The 16,316-nt window shown below is 23.5% G+C and overlaps 1 protein-coding gene across 1 annotated transcript in view; it reads right to left on the reverse strand.

The window, feature by feature from the left end:
- LOC129606992 (B-cell receptor CD22) overlaps positions 1-16,316 on the reverse strand; it is a 122,282-nt gene that overhangs the window by 53,365 nt on the left and 52,601 nt on the right. Inside the window, exons 10-11 of the mRNA XM_055517664.1 lie at positions 7,782-7,927; positions 3,962-4,112 (exon numbers count right to left, since the gene is read on the reverse strand). Of these exons, the coding sequence (XP_055373639.1) occupies positions 3,962-4,112; positions 7,782-7,927 (297 nt within the window). The remainder of the gene's footprint in view (positions 1-3,961; positions 4,113-7,781; positions 7,928-16,316) is intronic.

Here is a 16,316-nt window from a genome sequence, read left to right on the forward strand (position 1 = left end):
TAGGATAAACTTAACGACAAGAAAAAGAGCAGCAGTTAGAGCGAGTTTTTACTAGTACTTTTTGTTGAATTGTTTGTACATAAATGATGTATCTTGAGCTGTCTTTTTATTGACAGAAGTAAAATATTACCCTAGCCCCTTTTAGATTTACTTAAATTAGGTCGGATTCAAACTTCGAACTTGCCATCCTGGAAAACTTATCTCAATGAATATTACATGAAAAATTCAAAAAACCGAATGAAAATTCGTTAATTAATTTTAATAAATTTCTGGACCTAGAATAATATATTTACAGTATTCCATTTATAGAAGTCGTGACTAATAAAAACCCGATGAAAAAAAAAATTTGACTACAAATTTTTACTTCTTTTCCTTTAACTGAATAACATTTTTGTTGATTAACATTGGCTTATTTTGCGTTCTGGTTGTCGAAGCCGTGTTCATAGAGAACGCTCATGACATTTTTACTATGCATAGTACTAAAACATTGGGTTTTGGTTTATGTTTTCAACACTGTTTCAAAATTGGACGTTTTCAGTAAAATTTTGCAAAAATATTTCTTATATTTCGTCTAAAATATTTTCTTATAATTTTCATTATAAATTTACAAAAAAAAATATTTTAAAAACGAAAAATATTTAATTTTTCTAAAACGTTAAAAGAAAATCAAACTTTCAGAATATTTTCTTTTTCACTTTTCATATTTAAATTAAATTTAAATTAAACCCGACGTCACTAACTTAGAAGGATAAGGTCCTGTTTTCTGTTTTTGTTTTGAAAAGAAAAAATTGAATGAAAGCTTTAATTTAATGAATGTACATACATACAAATAAATATTTATTTATGTTACACAGCTACGTACCCATGTGTAAATGCAGATAGCAGCATTTGTTTATGTTCACATAAAAAGAAAACATTTTAAGTACGTATATGTGTTAGTATAAACTTAAAAGTTTATAATAAAGAAAATTAAATTTTCTCGGAAAATCTGTTTATGTAAAGAAATAAAGGAAAACTTAAAGTGTGTATAGAAAGAAAATGAAAATATTTTTTAAAACTTAAGATGAAAAAAAACTCAATTTTTTTTTTATTTAAAAAAAAAAAGAAAAGTAATGTTCAAAAAAAAAAAGGAAAATATCTAGAAAAACTTGCACAAAACACCAAAAAGTCATAAAGTTTTATTCCACTTGAAAGTCTTTCCTAAGAGAGAAAAAATAAAAAAGCAAAATAAAAAGAAAAGTCACTTGAAACTTTTTTAACGTTACAAAATCTAGTGAACAGAAAAAATATGATAAAAGTGATCCTTTTCTATAAAGGATTCATTACAAGAAATTTCCCTCTTTAGTCTTATAATTTTTATAGAAACGCTTTTATATAAAAATGAATGCATTCTCATCGTGTGTTTTAATCAAATACACAGACTGACCTTTATTCTTTAAAAAAAAAATAATATAAATAATATTTTTATTTAGCTCTAATTATAGTCAAAGTAGCATTCTTATATTAAATATATTGTAACTTTCAGATTCTCTGAAAGAAGAATAAGAAAGCTTGTTATACTTGTTTCTATATGCTACAAGATAACAATGCTAATATTATTCATGTATTTTGAGTATTCAGTGATCCGTAAAGGATTCTATTAGAAATGGATAATTTTAAGTTTACTTGATTCTTTTTTTCTTATATAACGTATGTGCATAAAGGGTCTCTTATATGCACACACATAAACTTCGTCTTTTGTAACCTTATTTTCTTGTTAGCTTTTAAAATTATAAGAATGTGGATGAAGTGCTTGTAACATAAAAAATTGCGAAAAGGGGAGAAAATGTTATTATAAGTAAATATTATTTGAGAAAGTATTAAAAAACAAAAATGTTTTTCTATAGAAATTAATAGTTTGTATATAAATAAAATATTTTTTTTAGTTTTTGAAAAGAAACCCCAGTATCTGATGTGCGAAAGAACATGTGCTTAATTAATTTCTAAATACTTAAGATTAAGATTTATGAATTAAAGTAAGTACTTTTTAGTAAATTAGAATCTGAAGTTGTGGATTCTTTTGACAACAAAGAATTATTTTTTTAGACAGTAAAATTTATAAACTTCAGTGCAAACCTTAAAACTTATGTAGTTTTGAGAAATTCAGAAAAAGAAATGGAATTTATTCCCCGAATTTTATTAATGATTTTTAAATAATAATTATTGAATTTATATTAATTGTAACAATTTTTTGAATTAATTTCATTATTTTTAAAATTCCAATAGGAAATCAAAAATTTCATCAAATTTATACAATTTACTTAACTTGAATTTAAGAATTAGCTGTTACTGAGAAGGAACTATGCAATATTTTGGAAAATATTTAATATTTTTCATAATTTTGCATAATTTTGTTGTTTTCAGCCTGTCCGTCCGTCTCGATTATAAATATTTTGGGTTTACAATTAAAAACAAAATTAAATGTGTCACTACCACCCAAAAAGAGTCACAATTTATTTCATATATATTATTTGTTATTTTCTTTAATTTTTGGAGTAATTTTCCTGTTCGACGACAACTCAAAAGAAAAAACTTATAACTTCCTCTTATTCAAAAATATTCACACTTTACTTGACTTAATCACCTAAGTCAATTAGCAGTGTTAGATTGGTTTGTGGAATTACCGAAGCGGAGTGTGTTAATCTTAATTTTAATTTAAATCTGACTGATTTTGAGACTTAAAGTACATAGCGATGTTATTACTCTCATACTGAAATTTTATTGTATACAAATATTGGACATATTTTCAATGGCTAATATTTAAAAGTTTCCCTATGTCGGTCATTTTTTTATATAAATGTACGTATGTATGTGTGGTTAATTACATATTTCTTTTAAAAATTACTTTAAAAATAATAGAGTTATGAGAACTCATCAGAAAACTTCTTAACTTTTTGTTAAAACTTACAAAATTATTTTCAAAGTAAAATTGCTATTGTTTTTTTTACCCTACAAAATTTTAATACAATTTTTTAAACTTTGGTTTTAAATTTATCCAAGTTTTTGTTTTTGTCATTCAAATGCAAGCATATTATTATATAAGCATATAGATATGCAAAAGTTTAAGAAGTTTACCTGCATTTTTATTTATTTACGTAAAATAATTTACATGAATTCTAGTTTTTTTTACTCTAAGCCAGAAATACAATTTTGCTATGTACAACATTATTATATTATAGGTATATATAAATGTACATATAGATTTATATATATATATATATATTTAAAATAACTTTTTCTAAATGGCTTTTTTTTTTTACAATTTATAATGGATCTTTTAGAGTTTTATGATTCCTTCAGCAGCTTTAAATTTATAATACTGTGACTTCTTTCAACACATCCTTATCGTTTATATATAAACGAAAACAAAAAAAAAATTTAAAAGAACAGAAAATTTTAATAACCATAGCTACATAAGTTACTTAACTCATGCTGTCATAACCTAAACTTCATGAAACTTTTCTTATAAATTTCCCTTCACTTAATTCTTATAAATAATATCTAAAATTCTGTATTCAAAGCTATGTGAATTCTCATATATACGTACATAATATAAATTGTGCTGTATGTATATATAAGTAACCAGATTTTTTTTGCAAATGGCTATTGATTCATATATTTACGTACAGCTATACACAAGCATTGTTCTTTTTTTATATATAAGTACATGAATGTAGTGAGTAGGAGCAAAATAAGGAGAAAATTAACTTTTAAATATTCTTGTAATTTATTGGGAAATAATGCGTTATTTTGACTTTAATATGTTCAATTTTTTAAATTCATATACAATTTTTCTTGTATTATGTATTCAAGCATTAATGTATACACTTGTATGTATATAATATCGATATTAATTGTAGTATATTAAACAAACATTTTTATGGCTGAATATTCTTATACGTTATTTATAAAATATACTTACTTCCAGGCAATATATGAATTAGACATGGTGTTGTTTGTCGTCCAACAGCATTACTTGCCCAGCATGCTAAAGTAATCAGTTCAGAATCAGTTTGTGGTTGATATTGCATTGTGCTGACAAGTCCATGTGATTGAGTACGAGAGTTCAAAACCTATATATAAAAAATAAGAAAGAAAAATAAAAAAAAAATACGAAAAAAAAATTTTTTTCTCTTAATTTAATTTTTTCTGATAAAAACTTGATGAAAATGCAATTATTTTTTTTTTTTTTTTTTATATTCAGATTGAAGTTTAGATACCAAAAACAGAAATTTATATAGAGAAAAATAAAGTAGACAAAAAAAAAATAGAAAAATATAAAAGTTTCGAGCAAAATATGCATTTTTTACATTTTAATTTTGTTATTTGAAATTTTTTCAAAGTTTTCTAATTTATTATGGTTAAATTTTACTTTTTAATATTTAATTTGATTTAAAAGTAATTATGTAATGAATGGATTTCTATTCTCAATTTTTATTTTATGTTATATTTTTATTAGATAGGTGTATAAATCCATAAAATAAACCTACAACTATACTCTTTATGAATTTAAATTGTTTACATGAGTGCAAGAAATAAAAATTTTTTATAAATAATTTAGAAATAATGCAATGTCAATCAAATCCGTACGAGCTTTTCTTAATATTTTTTTGTACTATATTTATATTATAAGTGAAAATGAGATTATTGTCTGATTCTTAATTCTACAGTCCAATATTATCAAAGAAAATATTGGACGAAACTTAAATTTTTCAAAAAAAATTAAATTTTTCTAATGGCAAATACAGTTTTTTAAAACAATTGCGGTATATGAATGTGACAATAATGTTAATTTTCGAAATATATATACAGGGTGATTTAGAAGAAAAAACTTGGATAAGTAAAAAATTTCGTGAAAATTCGTTAAAAACCCTGAAACTCGGAAACCCTTGAGATTTGGCACCCAGTCTGGAACAAAAATTTTACCCATTTTCGATCCTCTAATCAATGATATATGTTGTTGTATACCTTTCTGAATCACTCTGTATATATATTATCAGTAAATAAATTCGGATAATAGTTTTGTAAAACAGTATATCCCAGTTAAAAGGATTTTAAATAGCAGTAATGAAAACACCTGATCTAAAAAAAAGAAGAACTAAGAATATGTTTCGTTAATAACAATCTTTTGTTAACTCTTGGGAAACTTCTATTTGCATACTTTTGGGAGAAAAATACGTTCTGGTTGGACAGAAATTTCTAGGGTAATATTATAATACCAGAAATATGAGCATTCCAAAAATTTGCTAACATTTTTCTCCAATTTGTTTTGAAATGTACAAAAAGTATCCTAAATACCTTTATAACTGTAGGATTTCGTTACAAGTGAATGATCAAAAAGTTATTTAGTTTCATATTGAAGTAAATTTTGATTTTTTTTAAATATTTTGGATATTTTATATTAGAAATCATTTTAAAATCCTAACAGAAATTGTATTTATCTAAAAATTATCATATTTTATCCTTGAATTTTGTTTTTTTTGTTTCAATACAATGCAGATAAAAGTTTCATAAAGATTAAAAGAAATTTTTTTTTATAGAGAACAAAAATTCATATACACTAAATTTAACCTTCATACTACTACAAAATCAAACAAAAATTATATGTGCTATAATAAAAGATTAAATTAAAATTAGAATACCATTTTAATTTTGCAAAAAGCATATAAACTGAAATAAAAATTCCTTTTCAATATTATGAAATTCTTTTTTATCCCCAAAAACTAAAATAATTTCATATGATTTTTGTTATTCAAATAGGTACGGTGCTATATACCTTTTAGAGAATATACAGAAAATTTTTATAATAGGAAAATTCAAGAAGCATATATAAAAATAAAAACAAAACTAAAATTACCAAGGCTAACGGAACCTCATTTAATTGTTATTACTAATTTAACAAATTTTCGAAATTTTTTCATAACCCTTAATATCCTTAAACAATCAAAGTTCAAAAAAAAATTTTTTTATTATTCCCTGTTGAAACTATATTGTATTTGTATGTGTATGTACGTATAATTTGTATAATTGTATAATATAAATGTATGCATACGTACGTGTTTTAATTTTTTTGTGTACTTATATAGGATTAGAAAAACTTAGTCATTGCAAATTATACCATATGGTATCATTACAATTGCATTCTTGTCCCATAAAAACTATTTTCCAATTATATTAGAAATGTTCATTGACCTAAATATAATAATATATAAATGTATAAATTTTATGTACCTACATAATATAAAATAATATACAATGTCAGAATAGTTATTATTAGCATGACTTATAACTGTATTATTTAATACCTATGAAACTTTACAAGATTTCTTCATGTTACATTTTCATATATTATTTATTTTACATATCTATGTATACGTATACTCGTACATTTTCATGTTAATATATTATATAGGCATTATTAACTTTGAATAAGTTTAGAAACTTTTTTAAATACAAAAGCTAATTCGAATCTAGCTACAAAATTTATGTACATGTTTACATTACTATCGTTGTTCCATTAACATACAGTTAGTATATAAAATTTACATGTAACATATTATTATAATTATGTAGAGTTCTTAATATAAGAAATTATATTCTCTTCTATACAAGTTTTATCTAGAAATAATTTAAAGCATTAATGACATCCTTAAAAAAGATCAATATTGGAGAGTGAAGAAAAAAATATTAAAATTTAAAATTATTTCTTTGTAGAGAACTGAAAACCTCCAAAAACAATTTTTCACTAATTCAAATTTTGTCTTCTTTCGTCCCCTAAAAATATGCAATTTTGTTGAAAAAGTTTTTTTTTGTTTTATTATTCTCTGATTACTTCACCATTGGTTTCTTGCAATCGAATATAAAAAATATTTTGGAAAATAATAAAATTTTCTTTCGAAATCAACTTTAAAAGTTTTAAATGAAAAAATGAAAAAAAATAAAAAAAAAACAAAACAAGAAAATTTACAATGGAAAAAAATTACGGGAATAATTGTCAAAAGATATTTTAGTTTTAAATTTAACAAGTCTACTATTTCAAAAGTGATTTGCATTTTGGATTACAAGCTAATATCGTTTCGGTTCTGATTTATTACAGTTAGAAGAGAAATTCTTAAAGACTAGCACTTTTAATAATAGTGAAAAACAAAAAAAAAGAAATGTTCTATAGTTTCATGTGTCAGTGAAATTTTTTACAAATTTTAAAAAGGATAGCAGCACCCAACTAATAAAAATTTTTCAACATGTTTTTATAGATTCAAAAAAAGAAATTGCAATATTCGAATAAAAAGTTTTACTCTAAAAGAAAAACTCTAATATTTTAAGCAAAAACATTTTATGTAAAATATTTTTTGTTCTAAGATGATAAAAATTTAAAATTTTTTGCAAATTTACAATTTGGTGCTAAATTACTTTCAAAATTAGCAATGCAATGAACCTCAATATTTGTAATCAAGTAAAAATAGATAGTAAAAATAGGTAGTATGAAGTAAGCAAAAAACAGTTTTAGGTTTGTTGGAAATTTTTCAGTGATTTTGCAGAAAAATCAATCACTACTCAAAAAATTACTTTTTTGAGAAAAATTCCAAAAATAAATTGGTTTTAATTGACTTCTTTTATTTAATAAAATTTTATGTTTTGTAACGGAAATATGACTGTTTTCAATTGATTTCTAATAACTATAAGGAATCCAAATTTTGAAAATAGTTTTCATGAAAAGCATATTTTTTTAAGGCAAAACTTACTGGAGAAACATTTCTAGTATTATTATATGTCCAACTGAATTTAACAGAATCGGCTGGATCAGCATCAACTTCACATTTCACTAAAATTTGTGAATTAATAGCACCAACAGTTGTTTGCTCAGTTCCAGGTTTACAACGAGGTGAATCTGTAATACAAAAAAGAAAAAATTTAAATATTAGCAAAATTTTATAAATAAGTACTTTTGCTTAAATCATACAAAGCTATTTTTAATGTATTTTAATGTATTCCAAAATTTTAATGAAATCTCCGGATCCAAAAAATTTAGAAGTACAACTCTACACAAAACGACGTGTTTGCCTACATAACATGAAATCTGTACTGAAATGACTACCATAAAATCTTGGGAATTTGTTACATGTTTTATTCGATACAATTTTTTCTCGATGATTATTTTTTCTCGAGTATTATATAGTCTGAAATAATGAGAAAGGGCTCGAAGCATTACACTTACTTCAAGAACTATGTGAAAGTAGTAAATTTTCAAAAATGTGTGATATTACAACAACGAACACACGTTCAAAAATTCATCATTTTGTATGACTGAATTTTTCGGAAAATTAAAGTAGAAGACGTTTGTAATTTTTAAAACGAATGCAATATGAATCATGGGAAAATTATGAATTTGTGATAATTTTGAAAAGAACTGCTATAGTAGTAAAATGTAATGCTCAAAGTTGTTTATAACGCTGTGAAAAATGTGGTATAATATTGTGTTTAACACTTTTATTGTGGTATATTAGAGCATTTCTTTGTAGAAAATTTACTATCATTTAAATTTGAAAAGGTGGAACAATATAAGTATTCGAAAATTAAAATTTTGCAAATTTCCAGATTAACAGATTTCCCAAATTAAATTTCATTTAACAAATTAAAAATTGAAATTCGTCACCATCTAAATAAGTACAGTATAGAATTTATATTATTTGGAGTTGCTGCAGGAATTTTCAATTTTATAGAATTATAAATTTTTTTTATGAATTATTTCATTTCTCTTTAGCAATAATGTTTTTGGAAAAAAACTCTTGTAACCATAACAATACTGTAAATAGTATCTACATAAATAAGGATAATGAGAGTAATTTGCTTTGGCTTAAAATGAAAAGTAAAATGAGTTTTAAAATAAAATATTTAACAATCAAAATGAAATTGAAAATAAATCGGCTTACATTAATAATTAAAAATTTTCTGTCTGAAAAATTTAAAATTTTTTGAACTTTTTACGCTTTTCATTAAAAGGATATGAAAAATATTTTCATACAAGAAAATACAGTAGATTTTAGGAAAAATTAAATTGTCATTGAAATTTCAAATTTATTACTAAGAGGTTAGTTTGCATATAAAATAATATTTTAGAAAAATAGGAAAGCCAAAACTTATATGAATTTCAGAAATATTATAGAAATTTTCCAGAAAATGTTATCGAATTTAAGCTATTATGTCCAAATTTTTGACTAGGAATCTTGAAGTAAAAAGTTTTCATTGACCTATATCTGATTATGTAATTTATAAATACAGTAACTCATTGGAAGATATGCTCAAATTTGCCTTGCATTTTCATAACGACTACTGTTACAAATAAATTTTGTCCATAGTTTTTTTCACTTATTAAGAAGAGTTTAATGTGCATGATGCGTGCACCATTCAACCATCAAACTTGCAATTACTTGTTGTTTAACAATGGACTTATTATTTTACAAAAATGCAAATCTTCATTATATTCAAAAATTCGGATTGTACCGGATAATTCAAGATTTTACACACAAAAGATCTGAAAATGGAAAATTTGAATTCGTACAGTGTCGTAGTATGTATATGGTTATTGAGCGAATTTGAGAAGCAAATGAAATTAAAATAACATATTTGTACATACACGTTTTAATGTACCAACATTATTTTTTAATTAAATTAAATTAAATGGATTTTGTCTACTAATTAATTTCAGAATAATTTATTTATCAATAATGTCCATTTCATAATAGCGAAAATTTTAATTATAGGCACGTGTTATTACTGTTCGTACCAACATTTGAAAATAATGTCGTTTATAGCAGTTAGCATTGAATCTTCTATAATCTACTCGTACCATTTTTAAATTGTCTTAAACTTTTGTTTGATATTATCAATAACAAAAAATTTCAATCAATAATACAAAAACAAACTAGGCTTCTTTTGATTTATAACGCAATTCACATAGTTTATAATTATAGTGTATATGATGTTAACGACATTCATTCTTCTTCCAATTGAGTCCACATTTTGACCGCATTTATATACTCAATGTATACTATATCACAAATCTGTAGGTACCATAGGCAACTTGCTATTATGTACTCGTAAGTAAATAGGTAAAAATAACATATTCAAAAAAAAAATTTTCTTTTTCTTTATTATACTCGTATTGTCGTTATCCGTCTAGTGAAGAGTGTGTGTAAATGAAAAGTTAATTCATCAAAAAAATTTTTTTTTATATTAACAAAAGAGGCTTAACTTCAACATAACTTCAATATTATAAGAAATGAATGGATAATTTATTGAACCGCACAAAGTAATCGAAATGATTAATGAATCGATACAAGATATTTAAAAATCGATTCATCAAAAAAAAATAAAAAAACCAGGGAAACAAACAATATTTTAATGTATGAAATACACAAGTATAATATTATGTAGATATATATGATTATGTGTGTATATAGTACCGCAAATGCTCGTGTATCATATCTAGTTGAGTGGTACACAATAAAATAATAAACACCATTGGAATATTATGCGTAGACTTTAAGAAATGATATTATCAAATAGAGTATAGAGATAGATCTTTCTGTTTCATAATCTAATAATAATGTTATACGAGATTGGTACAAAAACAAATATAACATAGTATATGAACAGGATGAGTTATGATAATAGAGAAAAGGAACAGAAGGTAATGAAAATGTTTTACGAAAAATTTATTTAACACAAATATTTTTGTTTGTTAAACAAAAAAATATTTCTATAATTTGAAAGATTTTTGGTTTACAAAATAAAATTGTTAAAAAATGCTATATCTCTTATCGTTTGCCTTATGGATTATTTTTCGAAGTGTGTTTTAAATATATTAAAGAAAAAAATGTCCCTAGCATTGATATTTGTTAGTCTGTCTCTCTGTTCAAAATATTTATTTAATAACATAACATTTTAAGCGCAATCTTCCTGATAATTTGCAATATTAAAATTTTTTGTATTCCATTAATAACATTATTTGACCATACTAAAATCCACGAATCCTCTAAAATAATAAAAATTTTAGAAACATTTTTCAATTAAATAAAATTTCCCAGAAATTTATAATAAGGATTTTTAATGTTGAATTGAGAATACCAAAAATTGTAGTTAAGAGATAAGTTATTGTTTAAGTCTATATCGTTCAAAAGAATCACTTTTCGATTAATTGAAAGAATATTTTATTAAACTAGAACGTTGGCTTAAATCAATTACTTTAAAATTAAAAATACCTTCTAAAAGAAAAGTCGGAGTTTCAGTCTTATTTTGTTTTTAATGAAAAACCCAATAATTTTTTTTTGTTGATTTACAATATAATTGAAGTAAACAAGATATTAATTTCAAGAAAAATATTTAAATTATATTTATATACATTAATTATGTACATAATAATTAGCAATTATGTTTCACGTAAATAACAATATGTATCAATATATTATGTATGAAAAATTTTTTACTGAATTAAATTCACACAAATATATTATAGGAAAATAAAAATGTCAAATTTTTTATAATTTCAAAAATGTTTTTAAATCGAAAAATTTTGAAATGCAAATTATGTAATACGTTAATGTTATACATGATTCTGAGTATAGAACATGCAATTTTTAGTTTTGCAACTGCTTGATTGCTCATTCGAATTCCATAGTTTTATATTCAAGGGTGCACACATGAAACTGTATGATCGCATACTGTTTAGTAATCAAACTCATTGCAATTTTTATTAAACGAACTCGATTTGAATTGACACAATAGTTTAGTGCCGTAATGTGGCCGCAGCGATCTTACAATCAAGTAGTGATTGCGAAACAAAAAATTTTATGTCTATCTGAAGCCTTATTGTATAATTTCTTTAAGAATTTTAAAAATAATCGAATAGACTTATGCTACATTCGTAAACAATTATTTTCAATAATCCGTTATCTTATCATGAAAAATTTTTTGTACATAGCTTATCTCTTTTTTTAGAGTGTTTCTCTTTAAAGGACTATAGTAAAGAAAACTAATTTAGATTATTTTAGGAAGCTATGATAGTTCGGAATCTAACATTTCAATAGAAAATTAAAATTTCTTAAAAATTTGTTTATGCTCGAAATGTCAACCTATAAAATTTTGCTTCGCTACTCAAAATTTACTCAAAATTTATTAACTGATCTTATTGATTCTACTAATCTTAGGAGAAATAAACTTTAAAAATATCATATAGATTAAACATCAGAGCGTAAAAATAAAATTATTTCGGATATTTTACAAATTTTATTTCATTTGTAAAGCATATAATTAAAATCGGAAATCGTAATATCCTAATGTTATGCATTTCAATTTGTATAGAATTTAACTATTACAATACACAAAATATATAAGCATTTTTAGGTTTATAAATTTTCAAAATTACAAACGGCATATTTAAAATTTCACATGATTCTACGTTTATTCACATATACTATGTATGGCTGTATGTACTTATATAATATTATAATTACATTTGATATAATGTTACTCTAATTAAGACAACATCAAAACTTTGGAAAACAAGGAAAAAACCTACTAGACAAATATTAAAACGTGAATTTATTTTTTATATTTATTTGAAGTTTAACAGCTAGCATATTTATGTTCTCTAATGAATAACTTCAATTATAGTTAATAAAAATATTGCAAAGAAGGATGCTTGTTTTTATAAGTTTTTTGAAAATCAAGCAATATGTGTAAGAATGTTACATATATTACAAATTTCTACAGAAAAAAGTTAATTATGCTTTCTGTAAATATCAAAAATTATGAGAAAGTTTTAATATTTTTTTTTTAAATTTTATTTAATAACAAAATTATCGAAAAGTATAATAAAAATATTTTTTAATCAACTTGCGAAAAATAATAATTTTTTGAGAAAATTTCTTATTTTTAATGCACAATATTATCGCATTCGTAAGAACGGAAAGTAGTGCCAATCAATCTGTATGATACTACATTTCCATTTAAGCCAATATGAAAATTGTTTCACGAAAATCGAATTAGATAGTAAGGCCCAAGTTCTTTGTATGAAATATCTATGAATAATTATAATGTCAAAGAACTATTATTCTGGAAGCTCAGAAAAATAATGGATTTGTTATACTGAAAATATTGTACCAAAACCATTAATGAGTTCGAAACCGTTAATGAACAAAACTATGAATCTTGAAACCTATTTCCGTTTATTCAGAATATTTATACTTTTTTTACAATATTAACAATTTACTCTTTAAGTTTTTCAGTGTCAATAAAATTTTTTATAGCATTCATTTCATACTTACGAGTATTGCAGCACTCTATTCAATTTTCAAACGATTTTAGTGCTTTGAAAATACTTTCTCTTGATAAATCAAAATTAAGGGAAATCTTGTAGTTAATATTCAAGTTATACAAACATTTTTGACGTTCGAAATGTATAAAACATAAAGTGAAATGCGAACTCATTATGTACGAGCATCTGCAATCCATGCCGCATTTTTCAACATAAAAAATTTTCAAATCAATTATGGGCAAAAAAATAAAATATTATAACACTTTTCACATTATTTCAACAAATAGCCATAGAACAAAATTAAAACTTTATTTAAACAGGGAATCAAAATCAATGTCAGAATTTTTTAAGGTTCCAATAATTTTAATTTCAAAAAAATATAAATTTTTTATTATTATTTAAACAACCACTGGCATTAATCAGAACATGTACTTGAACAATGTTCTACTTTATTTATTTTTCTATTTTTTTTTTTTTTTGCCTTAAAATGAACATTTTAAATGTATAATTGAATATAAGTAAAATATTATAATAGTATACACACACAAATATACATATATTGTATAATAGTATATCATAACAACTTTCTTACTGTTCTCTTGGTATTAAAATAGAATGAAAAGGATGGTATTGTTTTCATACAGAATTTCCGCCACAATAATTTTTTTACTTTAATTTCTTAACAATAGAATATTACTGATCAAATGATTTTAACAAATTTTTCTGTTTATTTACTCAAAGAGAATTTAAGGGATTTTTTCAAAGAGTTTACAGTAAAGAACGCATAATAGAAAATTTAAAATTTTGTAAAATATGAATAATTTAAAACAGCTTATTAATTCCAAGAAAAAGACCTTCGTTTCATTAAATAAACTTTCATTCGGCATTTCCTTTATATTGTTTTCAAATTTTTATAAGAAAAAATGTATGAATTACAATATCCGCACATTTTATTCTAGAAACAAGATTTTTCTCTTAAATGTCGAGCCATATTTTTGTTCTGTTAGCATTCTAATCGGAAAAAGTTTACTGAATTTCCTGTTTATAATTTACGGGAAGAATCAATGTTATTATATTGTGCTTACAGCAGATTTTCTTACATAATATTATTATATTCGCATATTTTATCGTTCCTTATGGAACAAAATACTTGAACTATTTTTCTCAAGGTAATTTTTATCATCAGCAATATTTTTTTTCCTTATATGTATCAGATATAAATATAAGAAAGTTAAACCAAAATGAAATTCTCTGCTCCAATTTCTTCCTAATATTTCCACTTTTCTTTATATTGTAAAAATAACATACATAGTAAAGTAGTAATACTCGTATCAAGCTCAAGTTTCAAATTTTATTTTTCTACCCCGTTGATAAAAATTTATTTTTATTATTTTTCCTATCTTTTCTTTTATGTTCTGTTTTTCTTTTCCTTGATGTTGTATTATTTTCTTAAATATGACAGCAATTAAATTTTGTATACAAAGATGTGTGCATTTGTGTATACAATGTATCTGCATTATGTATGTAAATTTGTTCACATTTAAGTATGACGCGTTGGTTGTTGATTCTATGCATATGAACAAAATAATTATAACGTATAGGATGTCAAGGAAAATAAAAAAATAAATGCAATTTAACATCGTAAATAAATTTCACATACAGAAACTAAAAAAAAAATTATTGAGAAAAATAATTTTCATCAAATATTACTACAATTCGCAAATAGCTATGCTATGTCCTTTTTATTTTGAATACAGTAAATTCACAATTTCATTCATTACATTGTTTTTTTAAATTAGATATAAAATTAGGTGGAAGATTAATGTTTATAGATCAGAAACAATTTGAATTTTATTAATGTACTTTAGAAATTTGCCTTTAATTTTTTATGGTTATAATTGAGAGTTTAATGGCACGGAAAATCTTAGATATCATTTGTAATTTTTTTCATGAAGATTAAAATAACGCGACTTTGAATATATTTGTTATTAAGGAAGTACAGAGTGAAACGAAATGGTCGTCACGGTTCTATTGTGCTAGTGTAGATTTTTTAAAGCATTGAATATTAAAAGGGCATCTATCTTGGTTTTTCCTTTTCGCAAAATTTGTGAATTGCAAAGGTTCATATATAATTTTTTCCACATTTTTTTTTAAAAAAATTGAAAAAGGTAATTTTAAGCTCAATCTAGAAAATTTGATTAATTTTATACGACTAACAGTAGAGCGGCAAATACGATTAAGTATTACAAATTAAAATTTAGGTTGTCTCGCGATAATGAAAATCTTATTCGAGTTTTACTTTCAATTTCATTATATGATGCTTGAACAGTATTAGTTAGCCTTCCCAAATTATGCAAGATTCAGTTGGTAATTAATAATAATACAGAACTGTTAAATTAAGAACTTTTTAAAAATCACATCTAGATTGCTAATTTACCTAACAATCAATTGTTGCAGGCCAACAAAATGACTGTGTTAGTTTGCTCTAATTTTCTTTTACACTTCTTTAAAATATTTGTTTTTCTTTACTCTAATAGCAAAGTCTCATTATCAACACCTACACGTGTACCTCAATTTATGTTGAAACATAAAGAAACTGAAATTTAAAGACGGCTTTATGTTAGTGTAACTACATTGTTACGTAACATGTACAATATACCATATTAATGTAAGAAAAAGGATAAAAACAAACAAATTCATCAACATACATACTTAGATCATTTGTAGCGGAAAATTTCTTGTTTTTATTTCTCTTTTGGTATTCTTGCTTTTTGTTTTTATTTTTCTAGTTATATTATGCATTTTTTGTTTTGTGATGGAATTTTCTCAACATGTAGTAGACCATTATTATTAAAATTTATGAGAAAAATTCTAATTTTGATCTTCTGTGTGTACAAAATAGATTTACATATTTTATACAAGTGCATTCGCATCTGTCGCATAATATGAATTATGTATAATA

The sequence above is a fragment of the Condylostylus longicornis genome, unplaced genomic scaffold (assembly GCF_029603195.1).
Source record: "Condylostylus longicornis isolate FDR11 unplaced genomic scaffold, ASM2960319v2 ptg000023l, whole genome shotgun sequence".
NCBI classification, from domain to species: domain Eukaryota; kingdom Metazoa; phylum Arthropoda; class Insecta; order Diptera; family Dolichopodidae; genus Condylostylus; species Condylostylus longicornis.